This window comes from Agelaius tricolor, unplaced genomic scaffold, assembly GCF_023055355.1.
Source record: "Agelaius tricolor isolate 1412-34295 unplaced genomic scaffold, bAgeTri1.0.p SCAF_32, whole genome shotgun sequence".
NCBI lineage: Eukaryota > Metazoa > Chordata > Aves > Passeriformes > Icteridae > Agelaius > Agelaius tricolor.
In genome coordinates this window covers 2,920,780-2,938,513 of record NW_027269292.1, presented here as the reverse complement: position 1 = coordinate 2,938,513, position 17,734 = coordinate 2,920,780, and the positions used below count along the sequence as shown (strand labels likewise).

Sequence of the window (17,734 nt, the reverse complement as noted above, 5' to 3'; positions counted from 1 at the left end):
AAAAGCGCCGGTACCGCCGGGGCAGGCGAGTCCCGCTCTCCCAGCGCAGCCCTGCCCCACTGCGAGCGCTCAGCACAGGCTCTGAGGGAGCTCGGTGACACCAAGCAGGGCCAGAAAAACTCTGCCCACGCAGCTCAACACAGGGACAATACAGCATTTCAACCCTACTGAAAATGTTCCTCTCCCATGATAAAGCAAATGCCAAAAAGTCGTGCCTTAATATTCTGTTTATCTAAGACAAAATACAAATATTCTGTTTATCTATAAAGACAAAAGAGGAAAATTTGAGACAAAGATTTTCAAGAAGGTTAATTAATTCAGAAAAAGATTGAGATATTCAAATATTTTTCTAGTTTCGGGTTAAATTTAACTTGCATTGCTATGGTGCAGTAGTATACGCAATGCTTCTTTAGTAAAGTTTATCTACAATCTTGTAAAAACGCTGTAATTTTGTAGATGACTAAACACTACACTAGACATGTATTAACAGTTCCAAGTACTGAAACCTTTTTTCCATCTTCTAGGTACTAAATAGTATTAGTATTGTGTATATATAGTATTTGTAACTATTGTGAAGTTATGAAATACACAGCAGCAGAATATCTGAAAAAGTTGTTCAGCTACTTACATAGAATCTCTTTTCAGCATTCTCCCTCTAGGAACTATTGCATACTGGAATGTAAACATGGATTTAATTTCCCCCAGGTAATCTTGCAAGCCATACACCAAAGCTTTTGCTAGCTTAATTTTTGTAGTGTCCTTACAACTCCTGTGGAATAAAAGGAACATTTTGTATGACACTTGGGGAGTGGCTATTTATATATATATATTTCACAAAGACTTGAGATAGTCTTGCTCTGGAAGGGGTCCTTCCCTCCTCCAACTTCTATTCTGCAGTAGCATTAACACAGTCTAAGCCTTTGGCTCATTCTTCCAACCATAATTGCTTTTTTCTATATTATTCATGGGATAGTAGAATAATGTACCTAATTTACATTCTGGAAAGCAATATTGGAAGGACAGTAAAGAGAAAAAAAAGCTTGAAACTTGGTTGAGATTTCCCCAAGAAGAACAAGGTTGTTGGATTTGGTTTTAAGTTGCTGTATACCTACTAATAACTGCTGCTTGAATGGGAGAGAGTCATTGTGAGACTCCAGGGTTGTTTTTACTTCTGATTTCAAGACACACAAGTTAGCTGGAGGGGCAGTACATAAAGGACTAAGCAGGGCCCAAACTATTGCAGGAAAATATTTTGCATCAAAAGTAGCAAATTTCACAGTAGTGGAATGGAGCTTGTGAAGCATTTCCTTCTAAGCAGAGTTAGTCAAAACCAGCCCCAGGTCCCTCTTCCTCAAGCCCATCTCTCCTGGAAACTTGCTTTATTCTAGCATACAAAAGATGCTCATACCTGATGCATAAAAATCCAAAGGTGCTAATTTATCAGAACTCAAATTATCACACAGAGATTATCTTTCAATCAGAGTAGCATGAGGTGATTTCATGTGGTAAATACCTGATCAAGAAGGGAAATGCTTGAATTCCACCTTACCTTGTGGACACCAGCAGATTCTGTAAACAACTTCTTAAGGCAGTTATTAAAACCAGAGAGCAGACTTCAAAAGAAGGAAAATTGTCTCTCACTGCTTTCTAACTTGGGTCTTTCAAATTATCCCTGAATTTCCTAAAATACTACTGGCTTTATAGGAATTGTTTCTGGTTTGTGGAGGTCCTCACTATAAGCTAGTTAGACTGATAGTGCCCTTAGAAAGCAGTGAACAGATACACTTCTACTTTATTATTTAAAAAAAATTAAAAATGTTATTTATTTTTACAAAACATACAGGAGAAGCATAGACTGTTGGTACAAAAAATCAAGCCATGAAGATTTTAACAGCCACCACTGTTTTTTTGATAATTCTGGACAATGGAAAAAGTAAACTATAAAGATGATCTACAATACAGAAGCTTAAAACAAATTACTGTTTCCGTGAGTATTTCTAATTCCTGAACATCTTTAACACATGGAAAATGTAAGATGAGACCAGAATCAGGAAATGCCCTTCCTTATTTTTACAGAGACACTGAGGTAAGTGGAGCACCACTGCATGGCAGCAGTCTGACTCAGATTGAGGAACAGGAACAGTCCAACTACAAAGAAAAGGCAGGAAAGTACATGGCCGAACTAATTCCAGTTTTAAAATCCTTTAAAAAATATGTTTCAGGACTTTTACCTTTCATGCAACAGAAACATTGAGAGTGTAGCAAAGTCTCACAAATTTATTGTCATATAAAAACGGATTCAATCACAAATAACCAGGCTGAAGTCTTGTCAAATACAAAAAAAGAAGTTTAAGAATAGAACACAATATACAAGACTAGAAGTAGTTAAATATTCCTGTACCCAAAATAACGCTGGGATAATTGTTATTTACAAAATCTTGCCTAAATCTCTTGAGACCATGTTGAGCTACAGTAATAATTTCTCTACCTTTTTAGGAGATTAACATGCAGATCTGACAGCTGTAAACAATGAAAGGAATGTATACAAATATATGTACATTGAGGCATAGTGCTTTGTAAGGACTTTGTTCCCTCTGGTTGAAGTGAAGAGCTGCTTTCAGTCATTTGGACTTTGGAGGACTTGGTGCACCCTCTCTGTGCCCCCTCCCACCTGGAGTTATTTATCACTTGAACTGCAAATTCAGAAACAAACTTGTTTGAACAAAACAGTCTCCTCAGAAAACAGCAGCTTTGCTGTGGACAGTTGGTTGTTACAAAAGGACTTCTTGCTATGTGATCCACAAATTAGAGAGAAAGAGAGCAAGAAGTCCCCACTGAATAGTTTGTGCATTTAATATTATGAATGCCCTCACTGGACAAGCACCAAACAAACCCACATTTCAGCTGTGGAGAGCAGTATAATGACAATAGATATATACATTATTTTAAATAATTATAAAAATTTAATATACAAGTGGCTCTGAATATACAATAATGTGGTAATTAAAAAAACCCAATCTATGGTGAGAACACCACCATTAGGCACAAAGTATTTCTGGTGTTGGCAATCTTAAGGGAAGTCCAAAGACAGACCATTTATCGTTTCTCTGGGTATTTCAAGATGAATCCCTTCAAGATAATGCAAGAACCTATTAAAAAAGAGTAAAAAAGATTGTTAAAGGAACAAAGTTATTTCCAAATATAAGGCAACTCTTTTATTATTTTGAGAGACAAATGTCCACCTTCCTTGCCTAGAATTATTTGACAAAATATTTTATTAAAATCCTTAACAACCTTTTATAATGAAATGTAGCAAGATTTAGGAAAACCCAAACTTACCTTCTTTTAGTCTTCCCTTGCTCTTTAAGCTTCTCAGACCTACAGATACTGCGGAGAGTGGGGAGGTATTCAAGGGTACTGGCTTGCTTATTGCCCAGGTTTAAAGGACTTCTGGAAAATACAGTTTTGATGACAGCCAGCCTCTTCTGTGCTTTTTTGTGAGTGCTGAAACAGAGAATGAAGCTTTATTGTTTCTTATACAAGAATGTGCAGTGATGATTTCATTTCTTTAGGATCAAAGCCCCTGATTTAAAACTCCATTAAAATGATATCCAGAAGTGCATCCCAATGGATCAGATGTCTGCAGCTTCTAATTGTGTGCTGCTTACACAGCATCACAAAGCTGCACCTGGACAGAAACATCAGGGCCAGCAGTTTGTTTGGCCAAAGCTCTTGTCTTAGTCAGGAGTCTGATCTGGTGAGCTCTTCAGTCTAGAAATGGATGTGAAATTCAGTACAACCACAACTGAAAGCATCTGTGGTCTTCAAAAATAAAAAGCATGGAATTGGTATTTGCCAGAATATCAGTGTCAGGTCCAGTGTCTAAGCCATGACATGAACTTGGTCACAGGATGCATGGTCAGATCCATTCTGCCATTGCTCCTCTGGGTACTGATTTACAGAAGAAAGGCTCTAAGCCATTTTCCTGTTCAGACCCCTGAATGAGCTTTAAATACCCATTGTGCAAATTTTACCTATGATGACTTGCTTATGTTAAAAACAATGTTTCATGGACATACTTGATAGTATTCTTTGGGCTTTTACAATGTATTAAAGGTTATTCTTTGTTAGCATAAGTTACTACAAGGAATTTACTTTGGATTCTGTAAGGTCTTCACCAAGCAACACCTACCAACACACTTAACAGTTGTTCAGTATGAGCAGGCGACGAATTTGCATATTTGGTAGTTGCAGAATCCCATCTGTCTTGAAAAAGCCATTCCCTTAGGGTTCTGTTATTCTTTTGGGGGTGGTGGTGCTGTTTGTCCATTTTTAAAATAACTAGACTAAGGCCAGCATTCCTTAACAACGTTAGAGTCAGGCTGTTCAAGAAACATCACTTTTTGCAGATTGACAAGAAGTTCATTTAAGGTTGTAAAAGCACAATGAACAATATATTGCAGTGTTTTCAGGCACAGTGTCATAATGGTATGAATATGTATACATCAAATCTGAAACAGTCCTGCACCCTGGGAAATGCTCTTCTTGACAAATAACTGCATTACACTCCAGAAATATTAACAAAGTCTTACCTTGAATCAGCTGCCTGACTGAAGGATATGCAATTCCTTGTGTTTGAGACAGGCAGAGTAAGTCCCTTCAGCTGATCACTTTCAGGTGTTTTACTGGTAGTTGAAAAGGATTCCAAATTTTGTGAAATATTAACAGAACTTTTAGTGAAGCTGAGTGCTTCAATAGCTGCCTTTATTTCACTACAGCTCTGGGAGCTCCACCAATCAGTATTTTCTATACTGAACTCATCACAAAGACCATTTCTGATTTTGGCATTTGTCCAATGAAAATCTTCACTTTTAGAAAACTCCAGTGGTTCCCTGGTGTTCATGTTTACACAGCAGTCCAGGAAGGACATGTTTTCCACAAACTCAGTCAGTGAATTCAGACACTGAAAAACAACTGCAGACCTTCCTTCGTTTACCGAGGTTTTAGTTTTAACTTCTTTTTGTTCTTTATGCACCAACAATTTTGATTCCTTTTTACTCACTTCAACACATGATTTAGGACTGTCTGATGGCAAAGTTATGAATTCAGCTGAATAGTTCAGCTCAGAATCAAATAAGTCACTATCATCCAATATCTCAAGCCTTTTCTGAGCCTTTGTCTTTTTAGACCTTTTACCAGGGCTACTCTTCCTAGAGCAAGAACTGTTAGTAGATCTGTCTTTTGAGGAAACTACAGTAGTCCTTTCAAGTATAGACTTTGAGGCTTCAGACTGGTTTGACAGAACTTGCATTGGTAAGGGAAAAATAAGTTCAAGATTGCTATGTACAAAATCCACATGCTTCATCTGGAATTCTGTGAGAAGCTGCATCAATTTATTCCATTCCTCCATAGTTGTGATTTTGTGCTGTAAAATAATAATATGAAAGCTTTATCAGCATTTAAAATTAATTTCTTAAATTTATCAGCATATTAAAATTAATTTCTTAAAAATAAAAATGTTCTAGACAATCACACACTCCTGGCTTAGTGCTTATGAAGTGAGGGACTGTTTTGCCTGTAGGAGACCACCCCAGTTCAGACTGTACCTAACCACAGAATTCTCCAATTTCTACAACAAAGCTTTTCAGAGATTTGCTTCTGAGATGATGCCATTCCTGGTGATGTTTACACTCAATTGTCTGGCAATCATTCACAGTATTACCATGTCTGCTACAAAAATACCTTAAGAAATGTAAACAAATCTTCTGAAGGCAAGAGGATGTTCTTAAGGCCAAACAAAGTCTCTACACAGCCTGTATCACATTTTGGAAACTCCTGAAGATGTGAATCATCAGCTTGAGAAAAATCCACCTTGGAATCCTTAGATTTTGCAGGATGAATGACATTATCTGCCTTCCTTGTCTCTTCTTCTCCTGCACAGAGATAATAGGATTTACTTGAAAGGGAACAACTGCATCATTAAATTGATTTTCCACCTCTTTGCCTCAATTCCTGGCACAAAGGACGCTGTGTCACCTCTTGCTGTGGTGCTGGAGGAACAGAGCAGCTGAAATGAGACATCCCCATGCCCACATCACTGCTCTCAGTGTTACCAACCTGCTCTCCTGCTTCCCAAGTAACCTTTGAAGGAGGCTGTGTCTCACTTGTCTCTCCCTGTCACTCCCTCACAACCCTAAACTCCTCCTGAATCCTTTGGGGATCAGGTTCCTACCCCTGCCTGCTTGCCAGCTGTCCCAATTTTATCTCTTTTTCAGTTCTGCTTCTTCTAGATGAATTGTCTACTAGCTATATGGATAAAGAACTGCAAACTGAGGAAAATTACTACTGGTTCCCTTCTTTACCTAGTTGTGCTACTCACAACATGAAAGGGAGACAGTAAGCACCACAAGGACAGGCAATAAACCCCTCAAAATTAAGTTCCTTATGCATTAATTCAAGGTTCTGAAGTAGCTAAAAATACCAGAAGCATTCCCCTCCCCCAAATTTAGGAGTCTTACAAGAAGTTACCATCTATTCATACACATCTAAGAATGCTTCGATTTAGTCAAATTCATATGAAGAGATGGGTATTTTTTAAAGATTAAATTAATACAACATACCATGAGGTGCCAAATGCTTCTCTTTCAAGCATCCACCTCCACTTCTAACCCAGAACTGTAAGTACAGGAGACTTTGTCTGATATCACAGTTATTTGTGGTCAGGAGAGCAGCCAAGTCTTTCACATCAGTCCGTAGGTTCTCAGCCAGGCACAGAGCTTGGAGGTAGCTCACAGAGTTTATCTAAACAAGAGTCACACACAGACCACTGAAACAACTCCTGCCAATCACACTGCAGGAAGCCACACAAGAGCAAATTGTTCTATTTATGCTTGCAATACATTTTGCCTTTTAATACAGAAGGTTAATTTATTAAATTAGATTACAGTTAGATTAAAACCTGTAAGGAAAAGCAAGCTACCCAATCTATGTAGCCTATGTCGGAGAATTAAGTTCAATATAGAAATAATTAAAAACAAACACATAAACCTACTCTGCTTATGGTCCTGAGGCTACCTACACCTTGCTTCTTATCACCAGTGATCAGCTTTTACTGAACTATATTCACCTAGAAGTACAACAGGTTTTCTGTTTCCCATTAAGAAATTTCCCCTTCTCAATAATTAGGTCCTTCTGATTCTCATTTATTTAGGTTTTTCACCTAATACATAGCTGCAAATAAAACTATTTGCTACACAGAACACTAGTGTTTGTATTAAAGGAATAACCCATAATACTTCTAAAATAACTGGTATACTTTTTAATGAATGAACCAGTACTGGCATAATCAACCTTCAGACCAGGGCTATCAGATATTTATCTAAATACACTCTACAAACTAAATGAATTGATTAAGTGATGTTCTTATTGTAATTCTCAGTACCATTAAATTGTTTGCAAAATAAATCTTCCATTCCAGTAAAACAGCTCCTACATGTAAGGAGAAATACATATCCTTAACCTAAACCCCAGAGACATGTCTGTCTCTGATCAAACAAGTATCATCAGAAATATATAAACCTACCCCAACATTTAAATTTCAAACTGAAATCAGCTGATAATTGCCTCCATTTCCAGACACAGACTTACCAAGGAAGGGGTTTTAAAGTTGATCTCTTCAAAATAGCCATCAAACATTAAACTGAATGTTGGATCTATAAAGAGAGATCAGTGAACTGTCATGACATTATGTCAAACCTAGTTATTTTCTTTATCAATTAGAGCAGCCAGTACCTTTATTCAAACACTCAAATACTTGCTTTAAAGTCTCCACTCATTTAATTTTGCATTTAGGAGCAGTATTCAACCATCACCATTTACAGCCACCTCTAATTAGAAGTGGCTCTTCTGTCTGTAAAGCCTAATTGCTGTCACAAACACTGCTCACCATTGGTGGTAAGAATCACAGGCCTCTTTGCAGTTGCCATGAATGTCTTTATTGCACTTAGAAATCCTGCATCTTCATCAAATATTATATCCACCTACAGAAACAAACATAGCATCAATAGCTTGAGCAGCAGTTACAAGATGTGAACAGTTACAGTTCATTTCATGTGAATTTTACCTCTTCAAAAAGAATGAGGGATGTTGCACTTTTCCTATTGTGTTCTCCTTCTTCTTTGTTTATTGATGTAATTTGAGTATCTTTCTTTACTTCCAGTGAATTCTGAGTATTTCCTGCAGATGGATGAATAATTGAGCAGGAAGGAGGAGTGAAACCATTTAACACTTTCCAGGTGCTGGCTTCAAAAATCCCCCATGTATCAAATGCTTAAGAGAATCTGTGCTTTTGTCCACACAGCTCCATACATGCTACATACACCCACTGTGTAGCATTTCCACCTCCAAAGGTCATTAATTAAATATTAAAAAGGAATACCTACCTCCATTTTTCTCTTCAGATGTTGCTTCTCCATCACCACCTTTACGTTTGGTAGAAATTTTGAAGTAGTTTGCAAGTGTCTTAGAGGGCAAGCTTCGTTTTAATCCTGCTCCTTTGGGTGACAGTGGTGGTTTTCTTGGAGAAATAACTTTCTTTGGAGAATACATTTTTTCTGCAAGGTATGTTTTATATTAAACTTCATCTGGAGATATAATGTCAAACTGATATTTCTCAGACAAATTTAAAGTAAAACCCATTTTTTATCTATGGCAAATGACAGGTTTACTGCGCTGATTTTTTGCTTGTTTTTCTTTTCTCTTGTTATAGGAAAAGCTTTCTGTTCAACTTTCTATTCAAATGCCACAGCACTTGCTCCACCACTGCAGAAATAACGTAATCAAGAGTCAGTATTTTAATAAAGTCATAATTTCATTTGGTCTGTAGTAGTGTTAACCAACAGACCAGTTCTTACTATTATGGCCAGGTAAGCTAAATCTGCTATCTTTCTAAAAACAACTGATATCTAAAATTTGTTTTGGGAATTCAGTCTTTAACAACCTTCTCCCCTCTGTAAAACCCACCCCATAATTCAGACGAAATAAAGAACCCCAGATAAGAACCACAACACTTACTTGGTGACTTGGTAGTGCTACAACTGTTAAAAAAGCAAGGCTTGTGTGCATTCACACCTTTTTTGTCCACTTGATGAGACTGAGTAGCTTCTTTCAGCTGAGACAAAATCTGTCTCCCACTACGCTGGCAAGAGGCATTGACTTCAAATATCTGCAATGGTATTTAATTTACAAAAAAGAAAGAAAATTCAATTGTAGACATCTTGTATTACAGATGCTTTTGTATCATGAGCTATAAATAAGAAAAATGCACTGAGGAAAGAAGGAACTCCACAAACCTTAAAGCCAAGCTCCTGAGCACAAGCATACACTGCAGCAGTTTTCCCCACTCCTGGTGGGCCAGTTATCAGAACCGTATTGCAAAGGGTTGTCTCTTCCTCAATATCAGATTTACTATCTTTAAAGTCAAGGCTGCTTAAAGAATCTGTAGAATTATTAAAAAGAAAATAAAGGATTACTGTTATTTTTTGCCAACTTTCAACAAAAGAGAAGCTATGTTAATTCTATCAGTACCTTCTTGCTCTTTGTCCTCCTTTTCCATTTTCTGATTTCGTTTTTCTTCCAAATCAGCTCTCTTTTTCCATTCTTTTAACCAACTATAAAAGAAAGGAAGAAAACAAGAATAAAAATTGCTGGTGAATTAAATGAACCAAATTAAGGTGGAATGGAACAGAACATAAAACTAGAGGACATCAGCCACTTGTTACCTCACAGAAATCTATCACATCCTTTCAGATAAAAGCAAAAAAACGTTCAGGATTTGATTCTTTTGTAGAAAAGGTTTCCTTTTTCATTCTATATTCTGTTAGCTGACTGGTATAAAAACAAGTCATTTGGTGAACTACTTAATTCACTCATAATTCAGTGTTGTTTTGTCAGATGGATCTTTAAATTCTGTGTAAGAGCCACACCAGTAACTTAAGTACACACAGAAAATTTAACTGAAAGCACAATGTGTTAGGTGGAATTTAGAGCTAAATTCCTGTGTAAAACAGACAGTACAGCAAGGTCATGATCAGGATGTTTGCAGGGAAGTACAGACAAGTACTGCTCTCTCAGTACTTGAGCATTATCAAGTAACATGAGGTTCTGAGTTATTTTAGGAATGGATCCATGTTCCAACTTCTGACCTGTGTAGCCTTTCAATTTCTTTCTTGTTCCCAACAAGTTCACTGGAATCTTGAGGCTGATATTTTTCTGTCCAGAGCATGTCTTCCTTTTCCACACCTACAGAAAAAATATTGTCCATTTTTAAAGTTCTTCATGCAATAGACTTGATCACATCTAGCAGAGTATCAGGACTAGATTTGATTTTTGCATCACAGTGGAAAGCTGACATAGATCACACATAGCCTTCCTCAATAGAAAGATTAAAATGAGACAGGAGATGCAGTTACCTGAAAGTGCACTTGGATCTGATAAACAACCACTGCCTTCTGTCACACTATCTGGTTTCTGGAGCTTGTTTTTTCCCAAGTGCATGGCTTCTCCTGTCTCTGCTTGTTTTTCTCCAGATATGGGAGGAATAAGGCTCCTGGAAACTCTTGATTTCATCTTAGGCTCTGTACCGTCAAGTTGTTTTCTTCTTTTTGATTTGCGATCTTCTGTTTCTTTCCTTTTCCTCTTTGTTTCCTTCCAATTGTCAGGATGTTTCTCAATTACATCAAGATTTGCAGTGCCATCTCTGCTTTCTAAGAAAAAAAATTACATCCATTCAAAATTTCAGGCCAAGTCCATTACTACTGTACATTTGCTTAAACCACATTTGAAGAATTTGGTCAAAATAACCTAAAATGTGAGGATCAATGTAATTCCAACAACAGTATTCCTTCAGTAATATATTTTATTTTTAAATTCCCAGTTGTTTTTTAATGCCAAAGAGAGTGAGGGTGGTTTTCTTCCTAGACAGATTCCTAACCTTGTGTGCTATTTTCCAAAGCCAACCGCTGTGTTTGCTTTTTCAGGAACCTGGAGTAGTATTTTCTCACTGGAAACTGAGGATTAGAAGCCACAATCTCATCTAGCAAATCCTTCTTGAATGCATCAGGAAAAGCTGGTCTGTGGCCTGAAAGCTGGAATAGACACACAGAGAATTACTCAAAAACTTTACACAGAATGCTTTGCATGATTTACACTGGTAATAGCTTGTTAAATTCAGAGATTAACAGAAACTAATGAGAACTGTCTAATGGTAAGATGCAAAATGGGTAACTCACACACAGGGAAATTTTTAAAAACCCAAAAAATTACAGGACTGAAACAAGTTCAAACTACAGGATTTATTTAAAAACATAACTCCAAACAAATATCAAAACAGTTTGAATTTTAAAGTACTCACCACAGGTGCAGAACAATTTCCAGTTTGTTTTGAATTCACAGTGGAAAATTCACCAAGTGAGAGACTGATTTTTGTGCTGTTGGTGACTTCAGTACTCAGTTCCCTCAGTTTAGTTAATACAGGACATGATGGTGATTGCAATTTCCACATTGGAGAACCTACAAAAGAACCCCCACCAAAAACAAAACAAGAGTTAACTTCTATTCTAGGGAAAAGAAACAGGCTGGTCTTCTCTTTTTTGTGAAGTCTCTTGCATTTGTCAGAAGGAAATGGTTTCTGCCCAAATCAGTCCAACACAATCGTCATTCTCCAAACTGGAACTTAACAGACCAACTGTTTTGACTAAATATTAAGAATTTTGCATCCTTACTCATGCATGTATAGACTACTTTAGCATCAATTTAATTTGGTTTTTTTTGTATTCAAAAACATCTCAGTGGAAGCTTCAAGTTTTGTTCTCTTACTGAGACACAAAACAAGTGGAAACTCCCACCTATTCCAGTCCTAAGCTGTTCAAATTTTTTCTTTTCTGCACAGATTCCTCAGAAATTGTTATGTACAAATACCTAAAAACTTAACACAAGCTTACAGTCATCCTTCTGCTGTACATGGACAACAGTCTTAAAACAGGAACTTGCAAGGGAGTATGCTTCCATTGCTGCTGCCTTCTTTGCAATCTGCCTTTTCAGTGACTCTGGCAATCCACTCCTCAGGAATTCACGTTTTGCTCTGAATGGATCACCATCCTGAGAGTTTTCAGATGCATCTTGGCTTTAATGAAAACAGAAGAAAAAAAGAAAGAAGATAGAATTAATAGAACTTCCAGATATGCAAGGCTCAATTTAATTACATTCTCTTCCATATGAGTTGAAAAAAGTCTATCAGAACTGCTGAAATTAATTTTAATGTGGTTAGTTTGAAATTAATTCTGTGTTAAAAATTTTAATCTAAAAAAATTCTCTTTGGTTTTGTATTTTAAATGCAATTTGGGATTTCTTTTTAATCAGTCACCAACTACATTTCCAGACATCTAATATGGTTCTAAAATACTTGAAGAACTCTCCAAGAAACCCTAAAATTTTGCAAGCAGATTAAAATATTAATCAGTATAAAAGTAATGAATATTTATAGCACATTTCAGTAATGTATTTAAATCTGTAAAATGAGAGAATGTTAAAGTAACCTTGAAATGTATTTTGATTTTTAAGCAACTGCACTCTTGACAACTGACCTGCTTTCATCAAAGATCACAATTGGTTCACCTGCAGAGTTTGGAGCATTTTTGCCCAGGCAAGAAGGTGGACATCCCAGTTTCCCTTTAAAAAGGTAAAAAAACCCATTATTAGATTAGCACTGATACAAGATTCTAACCTTGCTTCTGTGTTCACTACCTGTATGTTCCATTTAACGTCATCAGGGAATCTCCTTTTCTTAAGGGAAAGTTGAGTATTTTAACAAAACTCATTATAGCTTTGTTTGTAATTATTTCCTCAGTATAGATGCTATTTTCTAACATTAGGAAAAAAAGGAGATGCAAAACATGGTATACGTTGACAATTTTTCAAATAAACAGTTTTCCCTGAATGAAGAAAAAGCAAAACAACACATATAAATAACCTCTGCACTATTAATTCATATAAAAAGGGAAGGTATATATTGGAATATTATACAAGATAAATCAGAAGAGAAGATTAATATACTGCAAAGGCAGCTTTATGAAATAAAGTTTCAGCAGTCAATAATAAAAACTGTTTCTGTAATAAAAAATAAACACATTCAGTGAAACCCAATTACCATTGGAGTTCTTTGCAACCTTCAAGTTTTTAGGCTTCTTCCCCAAAACATCATTTAAGCTCCGAAGTTTCTTTTCCTTCACACTCTGCTCTGTAGTAGTGACACTGTCCACGTTTGAACCCAGAATTATTTCTGAATCCTAGAGGGAAAGCAAATCAAGTAAGAAAGGAAACCCAACTTCTCCTCCTTTATTAACAATACACTGCAGATATCTACCTTAGCTTGCAAACATTTCTTGTAAAGAATCAAGTAGGAATCATTTGTGTTGCTTATATCAAGAACAAATATATAAAAATATTCTCCCTCCCCCCCAAAGTACAGCCTTACATCACTTTCTTCCAATTTCTTCTTCTCAGCAAGAGCTCGCTGTCGAGACGAGCGCCTCACAGGAGCTGCTGAGTCTTCACTCACTTTGGATCTGTTCTGCTGTATGGCCTTTGCTTTTTCAATCAGCTGCTTTGCTTTAGATCTGTTCTTAGAAGTGGAGTTTATCTGTTAACAAAGAACAAAAAAACTGAAATAGCAATTAATAGCACTCTCTTCACTAAGTACTTTTGCATGCAAATATAATTTTTCACTTTCATAGAAATAGGTAATTGTTGCAAACTTTCATTGGTATCAAGAAGAAAATGAAATAAGTGAAAGAACAAGCAAACCAAGATGATATCAACAGTTCTCCAAAGGGAGTGAAAGCCCTGCAAGGAGATCCCCAATTTTTTCATGGAACTGATATGGGCAGTGACATTCTTAAGTCTCAGCTGTTCTGCTGTGCCCAAACACTACCACAAATCACTGCATCATTTAGGTTGGAAAAGACCTCTGAGATCAAGTCCAACCTCTGGCCAGTCATTACCTTGTCAAATGAACCATGGCACTAAATGCCACATCCAGTCATTTCTGATCCCATCCTGAGAACCTGCAGCTCAGGAGTATGCTATTGTATGGAACTTTTCTGTTATGAAAGGTGGATTTTTACTAATAAAACATGTTTTAAGATCTAAGGTACAGAAAACTATCTCAAATCTCATCATAAATCAGAGTATATTCCCTTTCCCTAGGGCAGCTGGGAAGTGTCATATTATATTACACTAGATTATTACACAATACTGAATACACCACAGTTATACCCATATAGGAAATGACAAAATACTGACACCAATTGTTACATAAATTACCTTTGTGTTTTTGGAGTGAGACTCTTCATTTTTCACTGCTTCAGCTTTATTTGATTTTGTAGCTGCTTTGATACGTGTAAACCTCATTCTAATTAGGGAAAAAGGCATTATGAAATTATTACTGGTTAATAAAGGGAAATGTTACTCTCAATTTCATTTTCAAAAGCCTTTAAAAATTCAGTGCTGTAAACAGAAGCAATTTCCCAACTGGTGGATGAGGTTTTTCTCTGTTGTTTGGCTGGAGGTTTCTTTGATGTCTTTAGTACAAACACATTTATAGTCAGCTATTTTTACCCACTATGATCAGTATCCATGCAACTTTGATATACAGTCCATTAATATTTATGTCCTATTTTCAAATACTTGCATACAATTAATGGGCAAAAATGCAGAATATACTCTAAAAGGTTTACCTTATTGGGCTGTTTCCATCAAAGGGCACAGTAATCACCTCAGCTCTGTACATGTTGCTTTTCTTGCAGGATTGTCTGTGTGCTTTTGGGGTGGAAGTCTCTAATGGGCAGGCACTTAATTCATCTGCAGAACAGGCACTTCTGGCCTTGGGCTTTTTAGGTGTAACATTTGTTGATGTTTTGGTTTTCTGCTGCCTTAAACTCCTCCTTAACTCATTCACTTCTGGACTTGATAAAATTATGACATCTAAGGTGTTATCCACAGTAACAACATTAGCACCTGAATCCTCTTCTCCAGTATAATTGCTGGTGTTTGAGACATCAGTTTCCTTAGTTTCTGAAGCCTTCTTTCTTCTGTTTCCTTCTTTCTGAACCTTGCTAGATTTTCTGGGTTTAGTTCTATTGCTTTTAGGTTTAGAATGTGTACATTTGTCCACCAAATCTTCTGGTATCCTGCTTTCTAATCCTTTATTTGAAGGAACGACATCTTCAGATCCCTCTTTTTCTTTTGAGGACTTTGCAGCAGCTTGCTTTTGTTTTCCAGCTGCCTTTTTAACTCCACTTTTTGTTACATCTGCTGTTGGTTGTCTAAAAGCTTTCATGAACTGATGCTTTTCTTCCTGAGTACATTTTGGCCTCAGAGAATCTGCCCCTCCAGTCTCCAGTACAGCCAGCTCCAATTCTTCTTCCTCAATAACAACATTGGATTTCCTTTTCTGAGTCACCTGTTCAGTTTGCTCACTGTCCAAGAGGGCTGGGCTGCTTTCTCTTTCCCCTACACGCCCTTTCTGCTTCAAAAAAATGGAAGCTATTTTCCTAGAGCCTTTCTGCTCCTTATTTGAGGGAGGTAATCTGGGGGGAATGGAATGAACTTGTGCAAGGACAGTCACTGTTCTGAGTGGCAGCTGCTGGGATTCCTCACACTTCTCTGGGTCACTAACACTATCACTTTTGTCCATTTTATTTGCAGTACCAGAAGTGTCAATTGCTGGCTTTGTGTCTTCTTCAACATTATTTTCTCCCTGACTTCTCAAGAAGTCCTCAAATGACACTGTTATTATACAATTATTTACCTGGGATGTCCCATCATCCATATGAACCTCAAAACTGGAATCACCAATAGCAGCATCACCACACTCTGCTACTGTATTTGTCTTCTCCTCAGTTTCCTTTTTATATGTTTCATTAATCTGGTTTTCCAATGAAGAGCTTTCAGACAAATCAGTATTTACTTTGTGCTTCCTTTTCCTTGATTTTTTTATCCTATTTTTTGATCCATTTGTTTCACAACCAAAGTTTTTTGCATTTTTTCTGGAGGGGATAGTGTTTGGGATGTTCTCTCTTTGATCATTATCTTCTGCTAATTCTTCTGCACATTTTTTGTCCACAAGAGTACAAGAAGCAATCAAGTCATTATTGTCTTGTTGCAGTCCTGTAGTTACTCTGCTGTCATAACTACTAATTTCTATTTCAAGGTCATTCTCAGATTCTTTCATTTCTTTTGGCATATTACTTAAATTACCTTTCTTCCCTTTTCTCTTCCGCTTTAAAGATGGCTTGAAAGATAATTTACACTCCTTTTCATCAGTGTCCAACAGTGTTTTATTTTCTCCAGCTCCTACTGGGAATGCAGCATTCTCAGTTGCAGATGTCTTTTTAAAATAATCCAAGATATTGTTGGATTTTGGTGATGACAATGCTTTGTCCACTGGTTTTGCTAGTGGTGAAAAATACCTTGTGATTGTTTCTGCAGAAGCATCTTCCTCTCGCCGCTTCTTGCATGGCTGTAAAAGGTAGAACACAAATCTTAGTTTTAAAAAACTTAAGATGACTTACACAGAACTTTTTCAGAAGACAAAAATTAATGTTAATGTGCTCAGACTGGGCACGCATCAACTAAATCTCCATGTTTTCAAGGGCCATCTAAGCCTGAAATATTCTGCCCTTTCAGATAAATAAAAATCCTGCTCTGAAGCCTTGAGATAGTCAAAACTGAACAGGATCACAGGGTCTTCAGAACAGCTCTGCAGATATTTCACAATACTAGAAGTCTGAAAGTCTGGGTCAATTCCGATGATCGACCTTGAGATGTTCCCCGGAGCGTCTCTGGAGCATTTAAGAGGGAATTCCGACATCCCTTATAAAGGTCAGATCCTACCGTAAACATCTGACATAGCTTAGGACGACAGTGTACCTTTAAGAGTACTTAAAGAAAATGAACACAAGAGAATTCTTATCTCGTATAATGATTCAAACCATGAAAGAACATTTACTTCTACAGCTCCAAGAAAGACTTTGGCTCATAAAGACTTTTATAACTCCCGGTTTACTAGAAACTGAACGCCTCGGAAATGAAACCCTCTGAAGCAGAAAACGTCTCTTCCCAAAGCCCCTCGAATGCGTTTAATGACAGCCGGGCCCGCGGGGCTGTGCCGAGCGTCAGCAGCGCCTGGGAGCCCGGGCCGGGGGCGGGCGGCCCCTCACGGCTCCGGGCGGCCCCTCACAGCTCCCGGTACACCGGACGGGCCCTGCCAGGGCAGGACGGCAAAGGGGCGAACGCCAAAGGGGGCCAAAGCCAAAAGGGAGGTGAACGCCAAAGGGGCGCCCCTTGCCAGCCGCAACCCCTCTCTCCGCCCTCACAGCGCGACCCCGGCCCGCATCCCCACCTGAACGTCGCTGTCGTTCCCGGGGAGGACGGGGGAGGCGGCCGCCGCGGCCACGGCGACCCTGCCCACCATGCCCCGGCTGCTGCGGGCGCGGAGCCCTCCCGGCTCGCTCGGGGCGGGGGGAGCGCGGAGCCCTCGGCCCCGGGCTCTGCCTCAGGGGTGGGGGGCGCGCGCTGCCGCCATGGCCCCGATGGCGCCGCCTGACGGGCGCGCGCGCCGGGCGGGCGGTAAAAGCGCGCGCGGGACCAGATTCGGATCCTCCGCGCGGAAAACGGG

General features: G+C 38.2%; 1 protein-coding gene across 1 annotated transcript; it reads right to left on the bottom strand.

Moving 5' to 3' along the window:
* Positions 1-1,800: 1,800 nt before the first annotated feature.
* Positions 1,801-17,714, bottom strand: ATAD5 (ATPase family AAA domain containing 5). The gene is made up of 23 exons (XM_071451389.1): positions 17,459-17,714; positions 14,793-16,576; positions 14,380-14,467; positions 13,532-13,696; positions 13,205-13,343; positions 12,642-12,726; positions 12,000-12,181; positions 11,411-11,568; positions 10,991-11,144; positions 10,470-10,763; positions 10,203-10,299; positions 9,586-9,668; positions 9,351-9,496; positions 9,073-9,223; positions 8,442-8,612; positions 8,123-8,235; positions 7,946-8,039; positions 7,648-7,712; positions 6,621-6,801; positions 5,743-5,933; positions 4,593-5,425; positions 3,340-3,504; positions 1,801-3,149 (listed from the first exon to the last, which is right to left on the bottom strand). The coding sequence occupies exons 1-23, from the start codon at positions 17,528-17,530 to the stop codon at positions 3,071-3,073; spliced, it is 5,490 nt and encodes a 1,829-aa protein (XP_071307490.1). The 5' UTR covers positions 17,531-17,714; the 3' UTR covers positions 1,801-3,070.
* Positions 17,715-17,734: the final 20 nt, after the last annotated feature.

Excerpts from the sequence above, each read along its gene's own strand:
- ATAD5 (XM_071451389.1), bottom strand. The coding sequence starts at position 17,530 with ATGGTGGGCAGGGTCGCCGTGGCCGCGGCGGCCGCCTCCCCCGTCCTC. Across the intron at positions 6,802-7,647 it reads ACTTTAAAACCCCTTCCTTG|ATAAACTCTGTGAGCTACCT; the intron begins GTAAGTCTGTGT and ends ACTCTTGTTTAG. Across the intron at positions 3,150-3,339 it reads CAAGGGAAGACTAAAAGAAG|GTTCTTGCATTATCTTGAAG; the intron begins GTAAGTTTGGGT and ends CTTTTTTAATAG.